Source organism: Amaranthus tricolor, chromosome 9 (assembly GCF_026212465.1).
Source record: "Amaranthus tricolor cultivar Red isolate AtriRed21 chromosome 9, ASM2621246v1, whole genome shotgun sequence".
Classification (NCBI taxonomy): Eukaryota; Viridiplantae; Streptophyta; class Magnoliopsida; order Caryophyllales; family Amaranthaceae; genus Amaranthus; species Amaranthus tricolor.
The window spans coordinates 20,720,394-20,738,782 of record NC_080055.1 but is presented as its reverse complement, the minus strand read 5'-3'; the positions used below and the strand labels follow the sequence as shown (position 1 = coordinate 20,738,782).

The following is an 18,389-nucleotide window of genomic DNA, read 5'->3' as shown; positions in this document are numbered from 1 at the left end:
ACTTAGATCAGTTTTTTGTCCCAAAAATGCAATGCATACCTCTGCGTTGAATCTCTGGACTGCTGTTAAAGGAAAATATCGCCCACCATTCAGTTTTTTCTGCACAATATGCAAGTCACATCACATAGTGAACATGTATGTAATAATGGAACAACAATATTTTGTTCTGCCAATGTCAAGTGGCTCTCGCCTGAGCAAGGTTTGAAGGGTTATATCTATACAACCTTACCCTCGTAATAACAGAAGTTTTGGATTGACCCATATAATCTACTTCACATTAAAATTTAAAAAAAAAATAGGGAAATTGACTATATGAGTGATTTTACTGTAATCAACTAAAGTAAGAAACAACAACTATGAATCTTTCGCTAGATCTAAAAATAAACGACACAATGATGCAAGAGTAGTAACATGTAGTTAGAGTGGAACAGAGGACCCATATAATCTACTCTGAAGCTGTTTTTTCTTGGCCATCAGGATGTAGCTTCTAGGATCATGTCATTCTCTCAAAGTGGTCCAAGGGCTATCTGCATTCTTTCTGCAATTGGTATTATATCAAACGTGACCTTCGTCAGTCGGCGACCTGTGGAGGATCTGTGACATATGAGGTTTCATAATGCTTTTATACGCTTTCATTGTATTATATGGACCGGTATAGCATTAAACATGTTCGTAAACTTGTTAATTTCTCAAATTGTGCTCTCCATCATTTGGAAAATGGTTGTGGATGCTTTGTGAATTTAGATAATAGAAAAGCATGATCACGGTTATGATTGCAATAGTAGCCGTATTGTTGAAGAGGCATCTTGCTGGGTTATAACACTCTTCTTGTTAGATTACCAACTTAATAAAGATCTGTTTTCCACTGTAATTCAAGGTTTTTTGTGAAGTCTTTCTAGATTTCAGCTTCAATTTTACCTTTTAGAAGCTTACTTGGTTCAAATAACGGATTATATTGGGTAATATGGTAAAATAATTGCTTATAACAGATGTTATATACTGTTTTTAAAGTTGCAGTAATCCTTTTTGGAAGTGATGTTGTATGATAGAATTGCTTCATTTTTCATTCCATGATTGAGCTGAAGAATCTTCATTTTGAACCAAAATTGTATAACTATTTCACATAATAAACAAGTTGGACACTTGAACATGTACTGTAGTCGGATGCAAGTACCGAAGTCTGAGTAACATAGGCTGGATATCATAACTTCTGCACATTGACAAATGACAATATCTGAGCTGCTTTTAAGATTTTCTACAGTTTGAATGGTGTGAGCTTCATATGTTCTCTATTCATCTTCACCAGCTTCGGGGTCACACATACGCGAAGTATAGGCATTATGCAGAAGGGTGTAGATGCTGAAATCAAGGACCTGCAGATCATCATCGATGCTCATTGACAAAGCTGCACACTCACCAATCTGCTGCACAGATACACACTCAGCTGCTCAACACAAGATACTTGCACAAACCAGAACAACAGCATAGCTTGCATAACATATTTCAACAACAACCAAACATCTCTAGTTCTTTAAAATTTACTCTGCCATCCATTTTTATATATCCCCTAAGATATACTTTTGGATTAAAAGCTTCAGTCCATGCATTCTTCATCTCTTCTGACCACATCTCCGGTACCCCCTCTTTTATCATTTCCAAAAGCGCGAATCTTGTCACCTATCAGCCATTCACACAAACACCGATTAATTTAATAAGAGAATCGGGTCATGTTTTAGTTGAAACATGTACAAGCCACTTTCATCAGAGGAACCTGAATTCAATTCTTGATTACCCAATAAAAAGAAGAGTCCATGATTGCTTAATTACCTCAAAATGTTCATCAACAACTCCATATTTTAAGTGTTCATCAACAACTCCATATTTTAAGTGTGTAGCACCCAAATGCTTCAGAAACACAAATTTCAGAGTGAGACATACAACTGGAGTAGCAAGCAAAGTGTGCTGCTGCCAAGACTTCTTCACGGTCATCATCCGATTCACCTGAAAAAGAACACAAAAGCATGTCAATCATACAGTAAAAATGCTGCAAGCATCTTGCGAATTCTGATCATGATAAGGAAAAATGCAACCATGACACATTTGATATCTAAGTTACTCAATTGACTTATTTAAATCAGCAGCCTACTGCAATAGCTGCACACACTAACATGCTACTGATCTACACACGTTACTGATCTAATGATGCTTCCTGTCATTGCAGAAGCAAATAAATAACCAGAGCAACTAACAAGCTTAATTACACAACTTATTTGTAAATCACAGGTTAGTGACCAAGGAGAAACGTACCTGCTTACATAAAAACCAGATAGAAGAGACAGCTTGTCTAGTGAAATTCAGAACATCAAGAAAAATTACTGAAAAAATAATCTGAAATAAGTCTATGTTCCCTTACAAACATCAAAACCCACAAAAGTTCATAATCACTTCAAAAAAACCTTGATCTTTTGCCTACACAAACTTCATGCAGCACTAAAGAAAACCTGCCAAAACAATAAGAAAACAATATAAGAATCTTTCTTTGAACAATGAATGTAAATCAAAAATTAAAAAGAAATATAATTCAATTATATCACACAAAATCAGAGGGTTTTGATTTTGGTTTCTTTGAAAAAGTTGATAAGCAATGTTGATCAAGAATTACAATTGGTTTAGTGCATTATATAAGCAACTACATGCAAAAACACAATAGAAAAGGTAACCTACATGCAATCTATAACATGTGTAACCCCAAATGAAGATGACTAAGCAAAAACACTAACATACGTGCAAAAGCAACCTACATGCAATTCACTACATGTGTGTAACCCCAAATGAAGATGACTAAGCAAAAACACTAACATACGTGCAAAAGCAACCTACATGCAATCCACTACATGTGTGTAACCCCAAATGAAGATGACTAAGCAAAAACATGCAATCCACCATATGTGTAACACCAAAGATGAATTGGAAGATGACTAAGCAAAAACACTAGTCATTTCCAAATTGTGAATAGTAAAGAAGACTTAGACTCTTTATTTATAATGGATAAATCAATTCCAATGTATTTAGGCATTATTGAGAAAATTAACCAATTTAATGTATAAATTATTCAAATTACAATCTATAAACTGATCATAACAATTAATTAGAAACATAAAATGTTCTTGAAACTGTTCAAGTTACAATCTATAAACTGATCATAACAAGTAATTAGAAACATACAAGTGAACAGTATACTGCATTTGTACAAATACACCTAATGATTACGCTGGATTTTTAGGCGCCTTTTCAAGCAAACCCTTACCTCTTAAGCCTATCATAAATTGTACCTTCTTACTCCTTCTATTTCTTTCAGTCTTATTACTATCACCCTTCATATCTCTTCATCTTTCCTGCCTTTTTCATAAGTTCTTAAAATTTTTGAGTTTGGGTCAACTCATTAGTACTCGCCTTATAATGAGGTGGTCTCTTATCAGTTTTTGCTTTGTGTTTTTCTTTAAAAAAAATTAGCTATATTACATAGGTTTGTAAATAGATTTTATGTAATTTTCTTTTTTTTGTAAATAACTCAATATAATAACGGCAAAACGAGCGAGTGATATCTTACCTATACCCACCCACTAACCACCAACCTCATACCCATACCCGCTATAATTGAAATGGATACAATCAAAGGTGTCTAATAGGGCGGGACCCAACGGGTCAAGGGTTGGGTCACATATTAACGGGTCGAGTCAATAATAAGTCGAGCAGGATAATTATGGGAATTGGTTGTGAAAAAAAGTTTACTACTTTTTTTAGATTTTTATATGCTACTCCCTCCAATTCTTTTTAGTTGTCTCATTTTCTTATTTGGGCAATTTACCATTATTATCTCATTTCTTTTTTAATACCTACACTTAAAGGTGGTCTCTTTATTTTCTTAATATTAAAAATATCCAATATTGCATATAGATCTACTATTTTAGGTGATCTCTTTAATTCTTAAAATTAAAAACACCCAATATTGCACATGAGTCTACTATTTTAGATGGTCCCCTTATTTTCTTAATAATTGTGCCCAAACCAAATGGGACAACTAAATTGTATTGGAGGGAGTATTATTATATAAATAGGTGGAGCGACCAAACGGACCATAAAGCAGAATAAAAAAGCTATTTTATAAACTTTTAAAAAACAGTTTAAATAGGCTTTAAACGGCTTCGACTTGTTTAAATTTAACATGACTCACCTAACCTGGCACATTTTTTCTTTTACCGGGCCCGACCCGTTGAACACTCCAGATGCACCAGCACTACCAAACCCACTAAATAATCCCGGGCTGTCATCCGTTGATGTGATGGTCTATCATACTTCATGATGAAAAATAATGGGCAACGGCATAGAGTGGGACAGCATCCAAAAAGATAACATAAAATATGTTGTGATAGGTACTAATAGTAATACTAAGTGACATCAGCAACCAGCTCAAAACCGCACGAATTCCACATTTTATTGAATTATTTGTATTTCCTGTAAACAGTATTCACCAGTTATAGCTCTCCACGTTTCTGGGCTGAGGAATACCCATAAGTTCTAATGGGGATTCCTCCTGCTAATTCTATTTCAGACACTGAAAATCCACTTCTGGGAATTCATAAAAATGATACTCCTATTCCATTTCCCAAGCCTAAAAGGGCCAAATTTGTCATTTTATTTGCTTTCCTCATTCTTACAGGTTAGTTTTTGCAAATTTCTTGTATTTTTCCTGAATTTTTATTTTTGTTTGTTGGTTAGATTTTGAATTAAATATTGAAAATTTTATCTGTTTGGAGTTCAAGACAAACTTTTTGATTACTGTTTTAGAAGATTCAATTCAATTTGATTCTAACACAGGATTCAGCTTTGATCTTTTTGATCCTTATGGTTATATATATTCAACTTTTTTGACAATATATTTATTCTACTTTCTATTTATATTAAGGAAGTTATTAAACATTACCACCTCTTTTCATTTTATCGTCAATTTAAAAAAATTACAACTTTACTGCCCCTTAAAATTTCTTATTTATAATAATAATAATAATAATAATAATAATATAAATGAAATTAATAATAATTTTTAAAAAAACGAAAAAAAAACCCGGTTGCAGGAAAATATCAGTCCATGGTACACATTTTTAATATTTTTTTAATATTTATCTCTTTTTTTCATCCATAAAATTTATATCCTCTATCCAAAAAATTTTATTTTTTGTGAAAATTCCTTGTGAAAATTTGTTAGGAATAGAGGAAGTATTTTTTTCAGGTTGAGGCTGATAAAAGTTGGTCTACTAGCTCATTAGCATTGTCAAACTTTTTTCAATTTTATACAAGTTTCACAAGTAGGTGTGAAACATTTAACAAGTTGCAAACTTCAAATTGTTAAGCTTTATAGAGTTTGTATACACAGAGTATCTTTCAACCACTTCCTTGCCCCTCTGGAATTTTGTTCTTCGAATCAACCCACATTTATTATTGAAAGGAAATCCTATGACCTTCCACTAATCCATCACCAATAAAAGATCTCTCTAACAATAATGAAAATGAAATCTTTGGCCAATTTTTCAAAATGAGATTTTTATGTATAAATACATTTGTTTACTGACTAGTAATCATAACTTAAATCTATTTTCACCAAATAATGAAAGTTCCCATAATTGTAATCCTTCTTTTTTGGGAATGCCTAACCGTAGGCCTTGCTTTTGGGAGCAGCAAGACTTCTTGGTTGTCAAAAACACAGCAGAATTTCAATGGGGAAGTACATATTGGTGACCCTGAGATTGTGGAGTCAGCTAAAGGGGTTGTTGCAGCTGATGATGCCCGCTGCTCGAAGGTTGGAGCATCGATGCTGCGACGAGGAGGACACGCTATTGATGCTGCAGTTGCAACTGCATTATGTGTTGGAGTTGTGAATCCAATGGCAAGTGGGATTGGTGGGGGAGCTTTCATGGTTGTTAGGTCTGCTTCAACTTCTGAAGCTTTAGCTTTTGATATGAGAGAAACTGCTCCTGCAGCTGCATCTGAGGTTCCTTCTTATTCTTCTCTTATTATCTTTGTATTGTATTTTATGCTTTTGAAGAACTTGGGAGATTTAAAACGTGGGCGAGGAAGACCAAATAGGATATGAAAATTTTAGATTTAGAGGAGGAGATAGCAGAAAACCGAAATAAATTGGGAATTGATATTATTCACCAGTTAGTTCGCTTTTTTGATTCGCGATTCATAAGGAGATTAGTGAATCATGTGACAGTGATGTGGACCATCATTGGAATTGATATGTTAGTTCATATAACTTATCCCGATATTTTGGAATTTAGACTCTGACATTTTTATTGTTGTTGTTTTGATGATGTTGGAAACAACCTTTTGTAGAAACGTAAGGCATATATAGAGTATATAATATATATTAGGTTAAGGTTTTGGTTATAGTCGTAGTTTATGTTATATACTCTATCCAAGTTTGCCTACATTACACCTTTGTTATGAGATTCTTCGGCGGATCCTCTTCATGGGGATATCAAGCTCCAAAATAAAACCAAAAAAGGGAAATTCTATGTAATAACTTTGAATTTTCGGCTTTTCCACATGGTAGACAAACATTTTTTATAATTCATGTGGTGACCTTGACCTTCCACTTTTTCAATGTGGTAAACAAAATGGAAGTTTTTTATTAATTTTACACCATTTTTACCCAATATAATGACATTTTTTTCAGAAAACAAGCATCATGATCACCCTAATTCGCCATATATATTTCGAAATTTAGTTGAAATAAGTATTTATTTTAACCAAAACTTAACATTTTGTCTACCACATGGAAAAATTGAAAGCTTAAGGTCACCATGCAGATTTTTAAAAAATTATGGAAAAGCCAAAAACTCAGGTTACCACACAGAATTTCCCAAAAAATAAATTGATGGTCTTGGCTGTGTGCATTTCACCTAAGAGTTTGATCATCCGAACTTATTTTAGTTGATAGAACTTACTAGGACTTATACTGTTATACATATAGACACCTACTCTGAAAGATGATTGCATGCAAACTTGAAATCAATTTTGTGTTACATTTTGTTGGTCATGAACAGTCAGACGTAGATTAGCGTGTTAATTCTCACCACCCGCAAGTTGATTAATTCTCCCTTTCCCTCTTGTCTGTCGGGGATTTACCTTATCGTGAAATCAAAAAGTTGCTGTAACTTAGATAAGAATTGGCAGAAACTTGTGCAGTCTTAATCAAAATCAGAATAACTATAAGGGTGTTCTTGTATCTGTTTTGAAAAATTGATTGCCCAATAGTGATCTTGTGTCTATTTTTAACAAGTACAGAACATGTACAAGAATGATCCTAAGACAAAGGTTTCAGGCCCCTTGTCAATGGGTGTACCTGGAGAGCTAGCAGGTCTGCACGAAGCATGGAAAAAGTATGGCCGATTGCCATGGAAAACTCTTTTCCAACCTGCCATACAGTTAGCTAAAAACGGCTTCAAAATTCATGGCTATCTCGGGAATGACATCATTAAACACCAGAATACTATTAAGGCAGATCCAGGCTTGAGGCAAGTGTTTGCACCAAATGGGAAACTCTTGCAGACAGGAGATATATGCTACAATCTAAAGCTTGCTGAAAGCTTAGAGGCTGTAGCAGAACAAGGACCGGAAGTTTTCTACAATGGGACTGTTGGTGAAAGGTTGGTGAAGGATGTGAAAAAGGCTGGTGGGATTCTAACAATGGATGATCTCAGGAATTACAAAGTGAGAGTAAACAATGCTTTAACAGTTGATGTAATGGGTTATAGAATCCTCGGAATGCCACCTCCTTCAAGCGGAACATTGGGAATCGCCATGGTTAGTCCTCTTAGCTTTCTTGTGACGTTTGTGTGCGTTAAGTTATTGGGGTGTTTGGCAAAATAGCTTATTGGACAATTTCAGCTTATTTTGGTACAAATAGAGGGTTGGGTGGTCAAAGTATTTAACGCTAATGTTTGGTAAAACAGTTGGTTGAAACAACTTATTGTTAGGAATAAGTTGTTTTTCAACAAGTTGCTCATAGTAGCGGGTTTAAAATCAGTTAGTCAAACTTAGCCATTGTAATTTTCTATCAACTATTAGCTATTAGGTATCAACCATCTGCCAAACACCCCTTTATCTTTTGCAAAAGAAAATTCTTCCATTGAGTTATATGTCATGAATGAATTAAAATTTGCGGTTAGTAGGAAATTTGTGGGACAAAACTCTTAATAGAGTGGTTTTAGACGCTTAATTTGTTGAAAATTTGAGAACTTCTCTTTTCTTTTGCTGGTGTAATACAGATTTTAAACATACTTAGTAACTATGGAAGCACCAATGCGATTGAAGGACCTTTAGGTTTACATAGACTGATTGAGGCAATGAAGCATATGCTTGCTATCCGAATGAACTTGGGTGACCCTGCTTTTGTTAACGTAACTAAGTATATGTCCGACATGACTTCACCGTCTTTTGCAAAGGAAATTTGGCATAAGATATATGATAAGACAACTTTCCCTCCTGAGTACTACCTTAGCAGGTAAACAAGGAAGGATATTTCATTTGGCCCACAAATTGGTATACTAAAACAGAAAAAACTAAGGCAAGAAAGTCAGTCTTATGATTATATATTCTTGGATATTGTAGGTGGAATCAAGTACAAGATAATGGAACGAGCCATTTTTGCATTGTTGATGCAGAGAGAAATGCAGTATCAGTTACAACAACCGTAAACTATCCTTTTGGAGGCGGAGTACTGTCGCCTTCTACTGGGATCGTATTAAATAATGAAATGGATGATTTTTCGACTCCTACAGAAGATAGTCCTGACACTCTCCCACCCGCTCCAGCAAATTTTATACAACCAGGGAAAAGACCATTGTCTTCCATGACTCCCCTTGTTATTCTCAAGGTAAAATATATGATGACTTTATACATCAAATATTTTCCTCCTTTCATACTTTCGGATATTTTGATGTTGTTTTTGATTTTGTTAAAGAACCAACTCAATTAAAAGGTTAAGCTTATGATTGAGGCCCTAGTATAAGTTATATACACGCGCCCTTTCACATGAGAGCCCTTTGCGTTAGAAGTGTGGATGCAGCTAATGCCCTGCTTACGCCCGGCACTGAATATTCCACTTTTAATGAGGAGTGGTTGAGATTTGAATGCGTTACCTCTTGTCATGCTGGAGTCAATTAAAAGTTTAAGCTTATAGTTGAGGCCCCAAAATATGTTATATACTCTAACAAGTTTGTTTGATTGACAGGATGATCAATTGGCTGGAGTCATTGGTGGTAGTGGTGGGATGAACATAATTCCAGCAGTGATCCAGGTTTTCCTCAACCATTTTATTCAGGGAATGGATCCTCTTACGGCTGTTCAAAGTGCAAGAGTCTATCATAAGGTTTCGAATATCTTTTTTTCCTCAAGTATTAGTAAATTAGGTTAGATTTATTATGAATACCAGTTGCACACACTCCATAAGCCAAAGAGATACCATTTCAAAACCATGACAATGAGAGAAATAACTTTGATGACTTATAAAGTGTGTGCACCATCTTTAATTCATCGATATAAAATAAACCATCCCAAGATCTTTTGCTAAAATTTCCAACTTTGTGTTGTGCAGCTTATTCCAAATGTAGTGTCATATGAGAATGTGACTGTCCTTGACGGGGAGCACATCGAACTCCCCGAACAAACAAGATTGTTCTTGGAAAAGAGGGGTCATCAAGTGAAGCCTATAGGAATTGCAGCAATCTGCCAGCTTATTGTACAAACATTTGAAAGTTCTGTTGATTTGGGCCACAAAACGGGAAGGAAGTTTATTGGTGATACATATTTAGGAACTCTTACTGCAGTAAGTGATCCCAGAAAAGATGGAAGACCTGCAGCCATCTGATATATCATCATCATCGTATTCAGTGTATCCCATTCATATGAAACTAACACCTGAAGCCATGTGATATATGAAATCTATATCAGTGTTCTAAGGTTTCCTCTCTGTATTTGTGAATTTTGCTTAGTTTAATACTTCATGTTTTGTCCTCTGATTCAATGTTCTTTGGTTCAATTATTTCGATCATTGTAAAATGACCCATTGAATTGAATTACGTGTATTTCTTATTAATGTGAATTTGCAGATCATTGTTTGTTATTGAATGTCAATTAAGCCGTTTAAAAGGCAATTTAAATACTATATAGATTCGTGCTAATCGAAAATGATAAATTTATTATTGAGCTTGTATATGACAAGACTCACACTATAAGAGAATTAACGGCACATAAAATTGATAGGCTTTCATCCTAACACGGATTGGTGTATAGGACTAGTCCATCAAGATTATACATATATATTAGTCGATTTTTCTAATTTTTTTATGTAAGATCATATGTGAATTATTTTCCAACAGAGAATACATTTGAAATCTTGAACTCATTATGAAAAATTAGGTAAGGTATTAATCAAATTTAGAGTTTTTTGGCGCAGTCAAGGAATAATTTTTTTAATTCTTAAATGTAAAATCTTTAAATTATTTTTTCCTAAAAAATTTCAAAGTTTTATCAGAATGCTATATAAAATTACAATATAGTCCTTAACTTAATCAAGTTAATTTTTATTTAGGATTATATCTTTACCAAAAAAATAGTAAAAGTTTAGGTATTTAAAAAATATTTAAAACATCACAAATTCTTGTGAAAGATGTTATTTTTGAGAGACCATTTCTAATTTAGTAAGTCCATTATTATTTTTTAGTTTAATAATATTTAATAAATTGGGCGTGAGAGACTTCTTTAAAAAATTCAAAATGACAGTCTCTTAAAAGACTAGTTGTTCAAACATTTTTTAAAAATTAAATTACCTATATTATTTATTCATTCATCTATTTTATAGTCTTCTCGATTAAAATACCAATGAATCTAATGAATAACATTTATACCTTTTTTTTGGATAAACGTATATACCTTAAACTGTATCATATTTACAATTTATTTTTTTGTTTGAATTAAAAAGATATAGTATATACTTTCGTTACTTAGGCTTCTTGACTAACCAAACTTAAAATTTGGAGTGCACTTTTTTAGTGTAGAGAATAGAATTTTCTAAGGCTCTTCAAAACCCTAAGATTTATAAACCTAATGAACAAGATTTGATCAGCAATCTCCCAAATCTTGTTATCGACAAGATCCTTAAGTAATAGCCGATATCAGATGTTAGATGACCATGCTATCAAAACATGGAAGCATAATTGGTCTCCACAAATCTTTAAATGGCCCGATCCATTATATATTTTTAAAATATTATAAGTGAGCATTAAGAATGACATAAGTAGACATTTAAGATATTAAAAGTATGCATTAAGGATACAATAAGTAGGCATTAAGAATAATATAAGTAGGCATTAAGGATAATATAAGTAGGCATTAAGGATAATATAAGTAGGCATCAAGATTCGATAAATACGTATTAATCTTTAATGGGTTAGACTTATACGTCTCCTAAAAAATCAGTCTCTCAAAAGACTAGCTCATTGGTCTTTCCTATAGATCTCAGTTCTCAAGCATAAAATAAGAAGTAATCATTATGCGTGCAGCCATGTCATATGATTTCTATATCAGTGTTCTAAGAAAAGGTATTCGATTTTGTGTCAGATATCTCAGATCAATTTACAATTAGATTTTATGTTCATGTTAATTTTTTTATAATTTTAAATTTATTTTGAAGTTAGTGAAAATCAAATTTAATTAATAGATCAGATCTTATGCATGCAATTATGTATTTTTCTTGATTATACTATATGTTTAGCCAATGTTTCAACTTTCAATGTCCATGAAGCCAAATGTTTTTTCTAGTTTGATATTATGGACCATTGTAAAATAATTCAATAAAACAACCTAAAACTGTAGATAATATTAGTTATATTTGTTATTGAGTATCTATTTATTGAGTGTCTATTGTAAATAGGGGTGTTCATTAGCGGATATTCGATTAATTAGGTATCTTTTTTTAACGACCCGTTTTCCGGCCTAATTGATTCAAGTACTCGAATAAGTCGTGGGTACCCGATTTTATTTTTTGTTTTCCTTTGTAGATTTTATTTGTAATTATGTGGCAGGTTTTTGAACATAATTTGGACAGAGTTTAATTGTAAAACTACTATTCTACTAATGCTCAAAACTCAAAAACAACATATAATATCAGTATTGTCCAAAATCCCAAACAAACCGTAGACTAGACCATGTTTGATGGTTGAATGTATATAACATTTCCCATGCAATAACGAATAACTTATTTAACACAAATAACTTACATGAATACAATCATGAAACTTATATTTTTTTGGCATAGAAACCATTTTTAGATACTTATTTTGGTTAGTCGAGAGCATTCCTTGCGATAATCTTGTGGCATCTCCTACACGACCATAAGCATTAAAGAAATACAATCCAAGGTATAAACCGAATTATTCAACTCCGCTGTTACTCAAAACAACGGACATTTCCAAAATCTCGAAAACAAAATTGTAAAAGCCACTTTGTTACTATATAGATCCATTCACACCTGGATGTTGATCATCGACATGATTTTCATTCTCACTCGGCTTTTCAAAAGAATTGGATGGCATTATACTCTCGGTCGGCTTTCCACCGACAACGGTATCCTTGGGAGGATTCATAAAACTCGGTTGATTAGTTGAAGATAAAAGCCTAGCCCACATTCTGTCCGTGATCACAACCTTGTTCGGTTTCTCAATGATGCGCTGCATTTAACAGAAAGATTATAGTAACCATAAGTACTAGTGTTAACTAAGATGTTGCTTGATTTATTAAGAATTTCTGCTCTTTTAGCAAATTCAGTTCAGTAAATCTCAATAACCCAGTTTGGAATGTATTTTTCAAATTGAAATTCAAATGAAAAATACTTACATAGAAAGGTATATAGCATTGCCTTCCATTAACTGGCCCAACAGTGTAACCAGTGTAACCAGCCATGGCCCCATGAATGGCACTTTGAGCGAGAACTGTGCAGTATACATTGTCTGATGCATTTGCGGGAACTGCTCGGATCATATACGTAGGGTCTGAATATAAACCACAAAATCATACTCAATCACTTTACAATCAAGTATTTAGTACATACAACTAGTGGTGTTTAACGGGACTGGTCGACCCAACGGGTCAAGGGTCGGGTCACATTTAAATAGACCATTAGCGTGTCGGATCAATAACGGGTCGGTCCATTATCAGACCTTGGTGTAAAGGGCCGCGCCACACAAAAAAAAAAATTACCACTTCTTTTTTTATATTTTTATATGATATTACTATTATTATATACATAGGTGGATCGATCCAACGGGCCATAAAGTAGAATAAAAAAACTATTATATGAATTTTTAGAAAAGGGGTCAAAGTGGGTCAAGTTTAAACAGGCTTTGACCCGTCCAGTCCCGTTCCGTTTGAATTCGACGTGACACATCCGACCCGGCCCGTTGAGCACCTCTACATCCAACATACAATCTGGAAGCAAAACGAAGGACTGACCTATGTATTTAAGAGTTATGTTCAGATTTGTTTGGGCAAAATGTTCCTGTTACAGAAGATCAGAATCCAGTGAACATTGGTTAGTTTAAATCCACATTTTCACAATTGACTGTAGGCACTGTACATTGGATCAGGCGTAAGCCGAGGAATAAAATACCTTAATCGTGTGAGACAACCAGAGACCAACATCTTTAAAAGCCTTATTTCCAGAAGCATCTCGTTCTTCAAGCTTCTCACCAGCGCCTTCAGCTACGACAATAACCATGTGACCGTTGTCTCTCAGTTTTCTGGCAATGAACTCATAGAGCCCGCCAGGCCCTTCGAGATAGAAGGGTGATTCCGGGATCAAACAACAGTCAACATCTCGACTAGCAAGGGTTGCATACATTGCAATGAATCCTATAGCATGGATCTCCCGTTATTTCAAAAGTTTTTCCTATGATACTCTAGGGTAATGAGAAACCACTTCCAAGGATTTTTCTAAACTTGTAAGCTTACCGCTATCACGACCCATTAACTTGACAAGACCGATACCATTCTCAACACTTTCGGCTTCAGTGTGTGCTGCATTTATAGCACGTTGTGCCTCCTCCACAGCTGTATCAAACCCAAAAGATTTGTCGATGATCTAGAAAAAGAATATAAATTCATCAGGACAAGCAATTTCACTACAACAATTATACTACTACCGTTGTGATATCAAAAATGAGGGATGTCAAAGAAAAGCGGTATATACCGGGATGTCATTGTCAATAGTTTTGGGGATTCCTATGACCGAGACCTTAAGACCCCGTTTTCGTACTTCCTAATAAGCAAGAATGGAAAATATTAGTCATACTTTCCCTGTTACCATCTATAAGTTTAAGCACTGAAAGACTTTTTCAAACTAAGTACCTGATATATAACTGACGCACCCTTTTGAGTTCCATCTCCTCCAATTATGTACACCTAATCACATAAAACAGAGAACGTCATATCCTTACTGATCTTGATTTTCTCGATTCTGAGCATAGTCGCACTCGCGCACATTAAATCTCTACCTAATAACCCGATATTACCTGATTAATACGCCGGTCCTGTATGCTATCAACTATTTTGGAAAGCACATAGCCACCTCTTGATGAACCGAGGATAGTTCCACCCCGTTTATGGATACTGTCGACAGACTTAGGCGTCAATGTTATGGTATTTCGAGCGTAGAACCCTTGGTAGCCACCCTAGATATCCGAATTTAACCAAAATCCATCATATTCAAGTGCATAAACTAACAAGAAACAAGCAAATAAACCATGATTCTTGTCATTATACTTCGAATTTTTTTAACAAAAAAACTCACTTGAATTCCCAAGATGTTTTTCACTCCATACATGTAATCCAACCCACAAACTAACTCTCTGATTACAGTGTTAAGGCCCGGGCAAAGACCTCCACATGTAACAATACATGCCGTTACTTCGTCTGGTGAATAATACACCTAAATTATGATTCAGAATCAGAACAAGAAGTTAATAACTACACAATTGCTTATAATTTTCCTTCACACTTTCCAAAAGTTCAAAAATAATAATCAATCACCTTCTGTCGAGGACCTTGACGTCGAAAATGTAAGCCTCTTGGACCATCTTTATGTTGAACAGCCTATAAAATCAGAGAACATAACCTTGTCAATCTCAACAACAACAATCCAGTACCCCCAACGCCATTAAGTGGCTCCCACATACAGTTTGAGGGGGTCGAATGTACCAACCTTACCCTGTTTCCGTATCACCCTTGATAGCAAGTATTATCTGTAACTTTACATAAATAAAAGGTTTATATGATTTAATAAAATCATAACTTATTCGCTATTATGTATAATCCTTGATTTTGCCTATACTTTTATAGTTATAGTACTAAATAAAAACTTATAAAAATTCCTAATAACACAAATAATGGTTTGTGGAAAGGCATAAGCTGCAAAAAGGACTAACCTTTTGAACAACAGTGTCATCATCATCCACAAAGTATTGCCTGATGAGAAAGACATGAAATTCAAGAATTTAATAATTGTATTAAAGAATATGTGGCAAGTCAGCTAAATTTCTTCTCCCTCCTTTTTTTCTCTAAAAAAACCTTAGTTTTCACTGTTAATTTTGGAGCTACTATCAACCTTATGGTTCATGGTAAACCTAAATCTCTTATTTTTGCTTTTTTCGTTTTTAGTTACAAATAATATCCATTATTTCTATATATTAGAGAGTTATCCTATCCATTTATTAGGTTCGATCCAACCCAGGGTTTTAAAGTCTCACAGTGAGGGTTTCGAGTCTTGTCATCAATTTAATAGTAAATTATGACGTTATTACGGTGTCACTTCTGCTAATAAAGACCCCAAAGAGGAGATTGTATCAAATAGCCACGTGATAGAGGGAAGACTGTTAGATCTTTCTACGAAGATCGCAACTTTTTCTATATAAAATTTTATTTGATTAAAATCATTATATATTTCATCGATTTTTTAAGGTCCTTTTAAAAAAATAAATAAAATAAAATGGCAAGTCAACTAAAACAGACATGGCAGTGAAAACAACCCATAAAAATTAAATTAAAGGAGAATAAGTAAGGACTTTGATCAATTAAGCAGATAAAAATTGTTTACTTACTTGGTTACCGAATATGAAGGATTGTTTTGTAGTGGATTTGGGTATGTCTGCAAAATTCAACATAATCATGATACAAAAAAACATAAAAAATCAAACAAAATCATGATATAAAGAAAATTAAGCAATTAAAGATCATGACTTTCATTCACAAGAGTTGGATTCTTACCACCACCAAATAAAATTTAAGCAATTTAAGATCAACTCAAAAAATGCCCAACTAAAAATAAATTAAAAAAAATTAAAGGAGAAAGATTACAGGAAGATTAGAGAGATAATCAGACAAGTGAGGAACATCATCAAGAGTATAACCACCATTTCCAGTAACGATTTTGGGTTCCATTGATTACCCTTTGTAGTGATTGAGAAGATTTAGCGAATAAATCCAAGAAATAATCAAAGCTATAATAATCCAAGAATATGTAACTAGATTTATGGAAGGAATGATAGATCTTAATCTTAAGATTTGGTGGGTTTTCAACCCTTGGACAGTGAGAGTTGATGGTTTTGAATCGGCACAATGTTTTGATCCTTCAAACTTTTTCTCAGCTTTTCGGTTTCGGTTCAGTTAGATTAGAACTTTCTCAAAGGGCCTTAAAATATGATTATATGATTCTCAATATGAATTTCATAAATAAAATGAAACTTACTTATAAAAAATTTCAACTTTTCAAGATTTAATTATAAAATTCCCAATTATGAATTATTATTTAAAAATTTTAATTTTGGACATTTTTTTTAGTTTAAAGTTTAAAGTGACCTTTAAACCTTTAATTAAGTAATGAAAGAGCGGGTCCCAACTATATTTAGTACAACCTTTTTTTTATCAAGTATGTAAGCCTGTCATTTACCCCGATTATTTCACTGTATTTACCTCTTATTTCTCCTTTCCTCATGACCTCTATTGTTGCAACAGTATACGGCTCGAAATAAGGTATGATTATTTATTTTTAATGGTGTTTTTTTTTCATTTTACTATAACTTAAGAGTTATGCAATTTTGTGATTACAACAATTTTTTTACAACATTTTCAAATTTTGTGATTTGATTTTATTTGTTTAAGTTGATGATTGATTCGGATACATTAGAATAATGCTTGATTTTCGTTTTTAATTTTATTGTTTGAATTAAGTTAATCTTTGAAATTTCTAGTATGAAGATGGATATGAATATTTTCTTAAGATTTTGGTATGCTGGAAAGTTTAAAGAGTCTATTCATACTAATATTGAATATGTTAAAAGGGATAAAAAGAACATTTTTAGTTGCATCTGATGCTATATTTTGGAAATTTGTTTGGGAGTTGGGTGAAAAATGTTGTGTTGGTAAGAAAGTATTAGATTTGTGCTACATGATTCTCTGGAATGACATTGAAGGATGGCTTAAAGAAGGTTAGTTATGTAGGTTACATTAGCAATTGAATACAAAACATTGGATTTGTATGTTGTACATCAATTGCCTTCATCAGTTCTAAATATTAAAGCAAATGTCGGGAATGTGAAGGCCCAATCAAAGTTACTTTTCCTACTGCAACCCAAAAAACCAACACCTAAGAGAATCCCACCAACAAATGATTTAATGAGTGCTATAGAAGGTCGGAGTTCATCAAAAGATGAACACTATGTTGCATCTGAACAAGAACCAAGTGAGGACTTTGAGTTAGATGATGAAGAGTTTGATGGTTTAGACGAGGATGTTGATTTCTTCGAATTTAATAAACTAAATGAAGTTGGTGTTAGGAGTCTAGTGATGAAGAATTAGAGAGGACATAGCAAGATTGAAAGATACTTGCAATGAATTGTTTAGAAGCACAATGCAACTACAAAGGAAGGCAACTACTTGTTAGTTTACGGTTGACAATGCAATTCCAACTGTTGATGTTGGAGAAACTATTAACTTTTCTAAGTATGAGAACAGTGAGGATGAGTTAAATACTACTTCAAGTTCTGATGGCGAGGATTGTATAGAAACAAGAAAAACGAAGAGAGCATTATTTGTCGGAGATGCACGGACGGACTTTAAAATATTCACCTGGAATGTTGGTCAACGTTTTTCTTATAAGGAAAAATTTAAGGCAGCACTTGCAAGCTATGATGTATTACAAGGTAGAAATGTAGCCATCATTTCTGGTGACAAGAATAGGCAACAAAGAGCAAATGTTACTAGTGGAAAAAAAC

The 18,389-nt window shown here is 33.7% G+C and overlaps 3 protein-coding genes across 4 annotated transcripts; 1 reads left to right on the top strand and 2 right to left on the bottom strand.

The window, feature by feature from the left end:
- Positions 1-246: 246 nt before the first annotated feature.
- LOC130823365 (leghemoglobin 29-like) lies at positions 247-3,380 on the bottom strand. The gene is made up of 4 exons (XM_057687985.1): positions 3,308-3,380; positions 2,308-2,408; positions 1,828-2,001; positions 247-1,677 (listed from the first exon to the last, which is right to left on the bottom strand). Exons 1-4 carry the CDS (start codon positions 3,378-3,380, stop codon positions 1,504-1,506), a joined length of 522 nt encoding a protein of 173 aa, XP_057543968.1. The 3' UTR covers positions 247-1,503.
- Positions 3,381-4,464: 1,084 nt separating this feature from the next.
- LOC130823794 (glutathione hydrolase 3) lies at positions 4,465-10,085 on the top strand. 2 transcript variants are annotated; one of them, XM_057688571.1, is made up of 7 exons: positions 4,465-4,720; positions 5,718-6,049; positions 7,351-7,869; positions 8,334-8,569; positions 8,677-8,941; positions 9,299-9,436; positions 9,662-10,085. In XM_057688571.1, exons 1-7 carry the CDS (start codon positions 4,582-4,584, stop codon positions 9,932-9,934), a joined length of 1,902 nt encoding a protein of 633 aa, XP_057544554.1. In that variant the 5' UTR covers positions 4,465-4,581; the 3' UTR covers positions 9,935-10,085. The 2 variants fall into 2 exon arrangements, with proteins under 2 accessions (XP_057544554.1, XP_057544555.1); XM_057688572.1 differs by having other exon boundaries at positions 4,583-4,720; positions 5,737-6,049.
- Positions 10,086-12,212: 2,127 nt separating this feature from the next.
- On the bottom strand, positions 12,213-16,925 carry LOC130823793 (ATP-dependent 6-phosphofructokinase 6-like). Its single transcript, XM_057688570.1, has 13 exons — positions 16,474-16,925; positions 16,218-16,264; positions 15,546-15,585; positions 15,151-15,213; positions 14,912-15,049; positions 14,634-14,792; positions 14,470-14,523; positions 14,312-14,380; positions 14,074-14,203; positions 13,733-13,974; positions 13,576-13,621; positions 12,961-13,115; positions 12,213-12,794 (listed from the first exon to the last, which is right to left on the bottom strand). Exons 1-13 carry the CDS (start codon positions 16,555-16,557, stop codon positions 12,576-12,578), a joined length of 1,446 nt encoding a protein of 481 aa, XP_057544553.1. The 5' UTR covers positions 16,558-16,925; the 3' UTR covers positions 12,213-12,575.
- Positions 16,926-18,389: the final 1,464 nt, after the last annotated feature.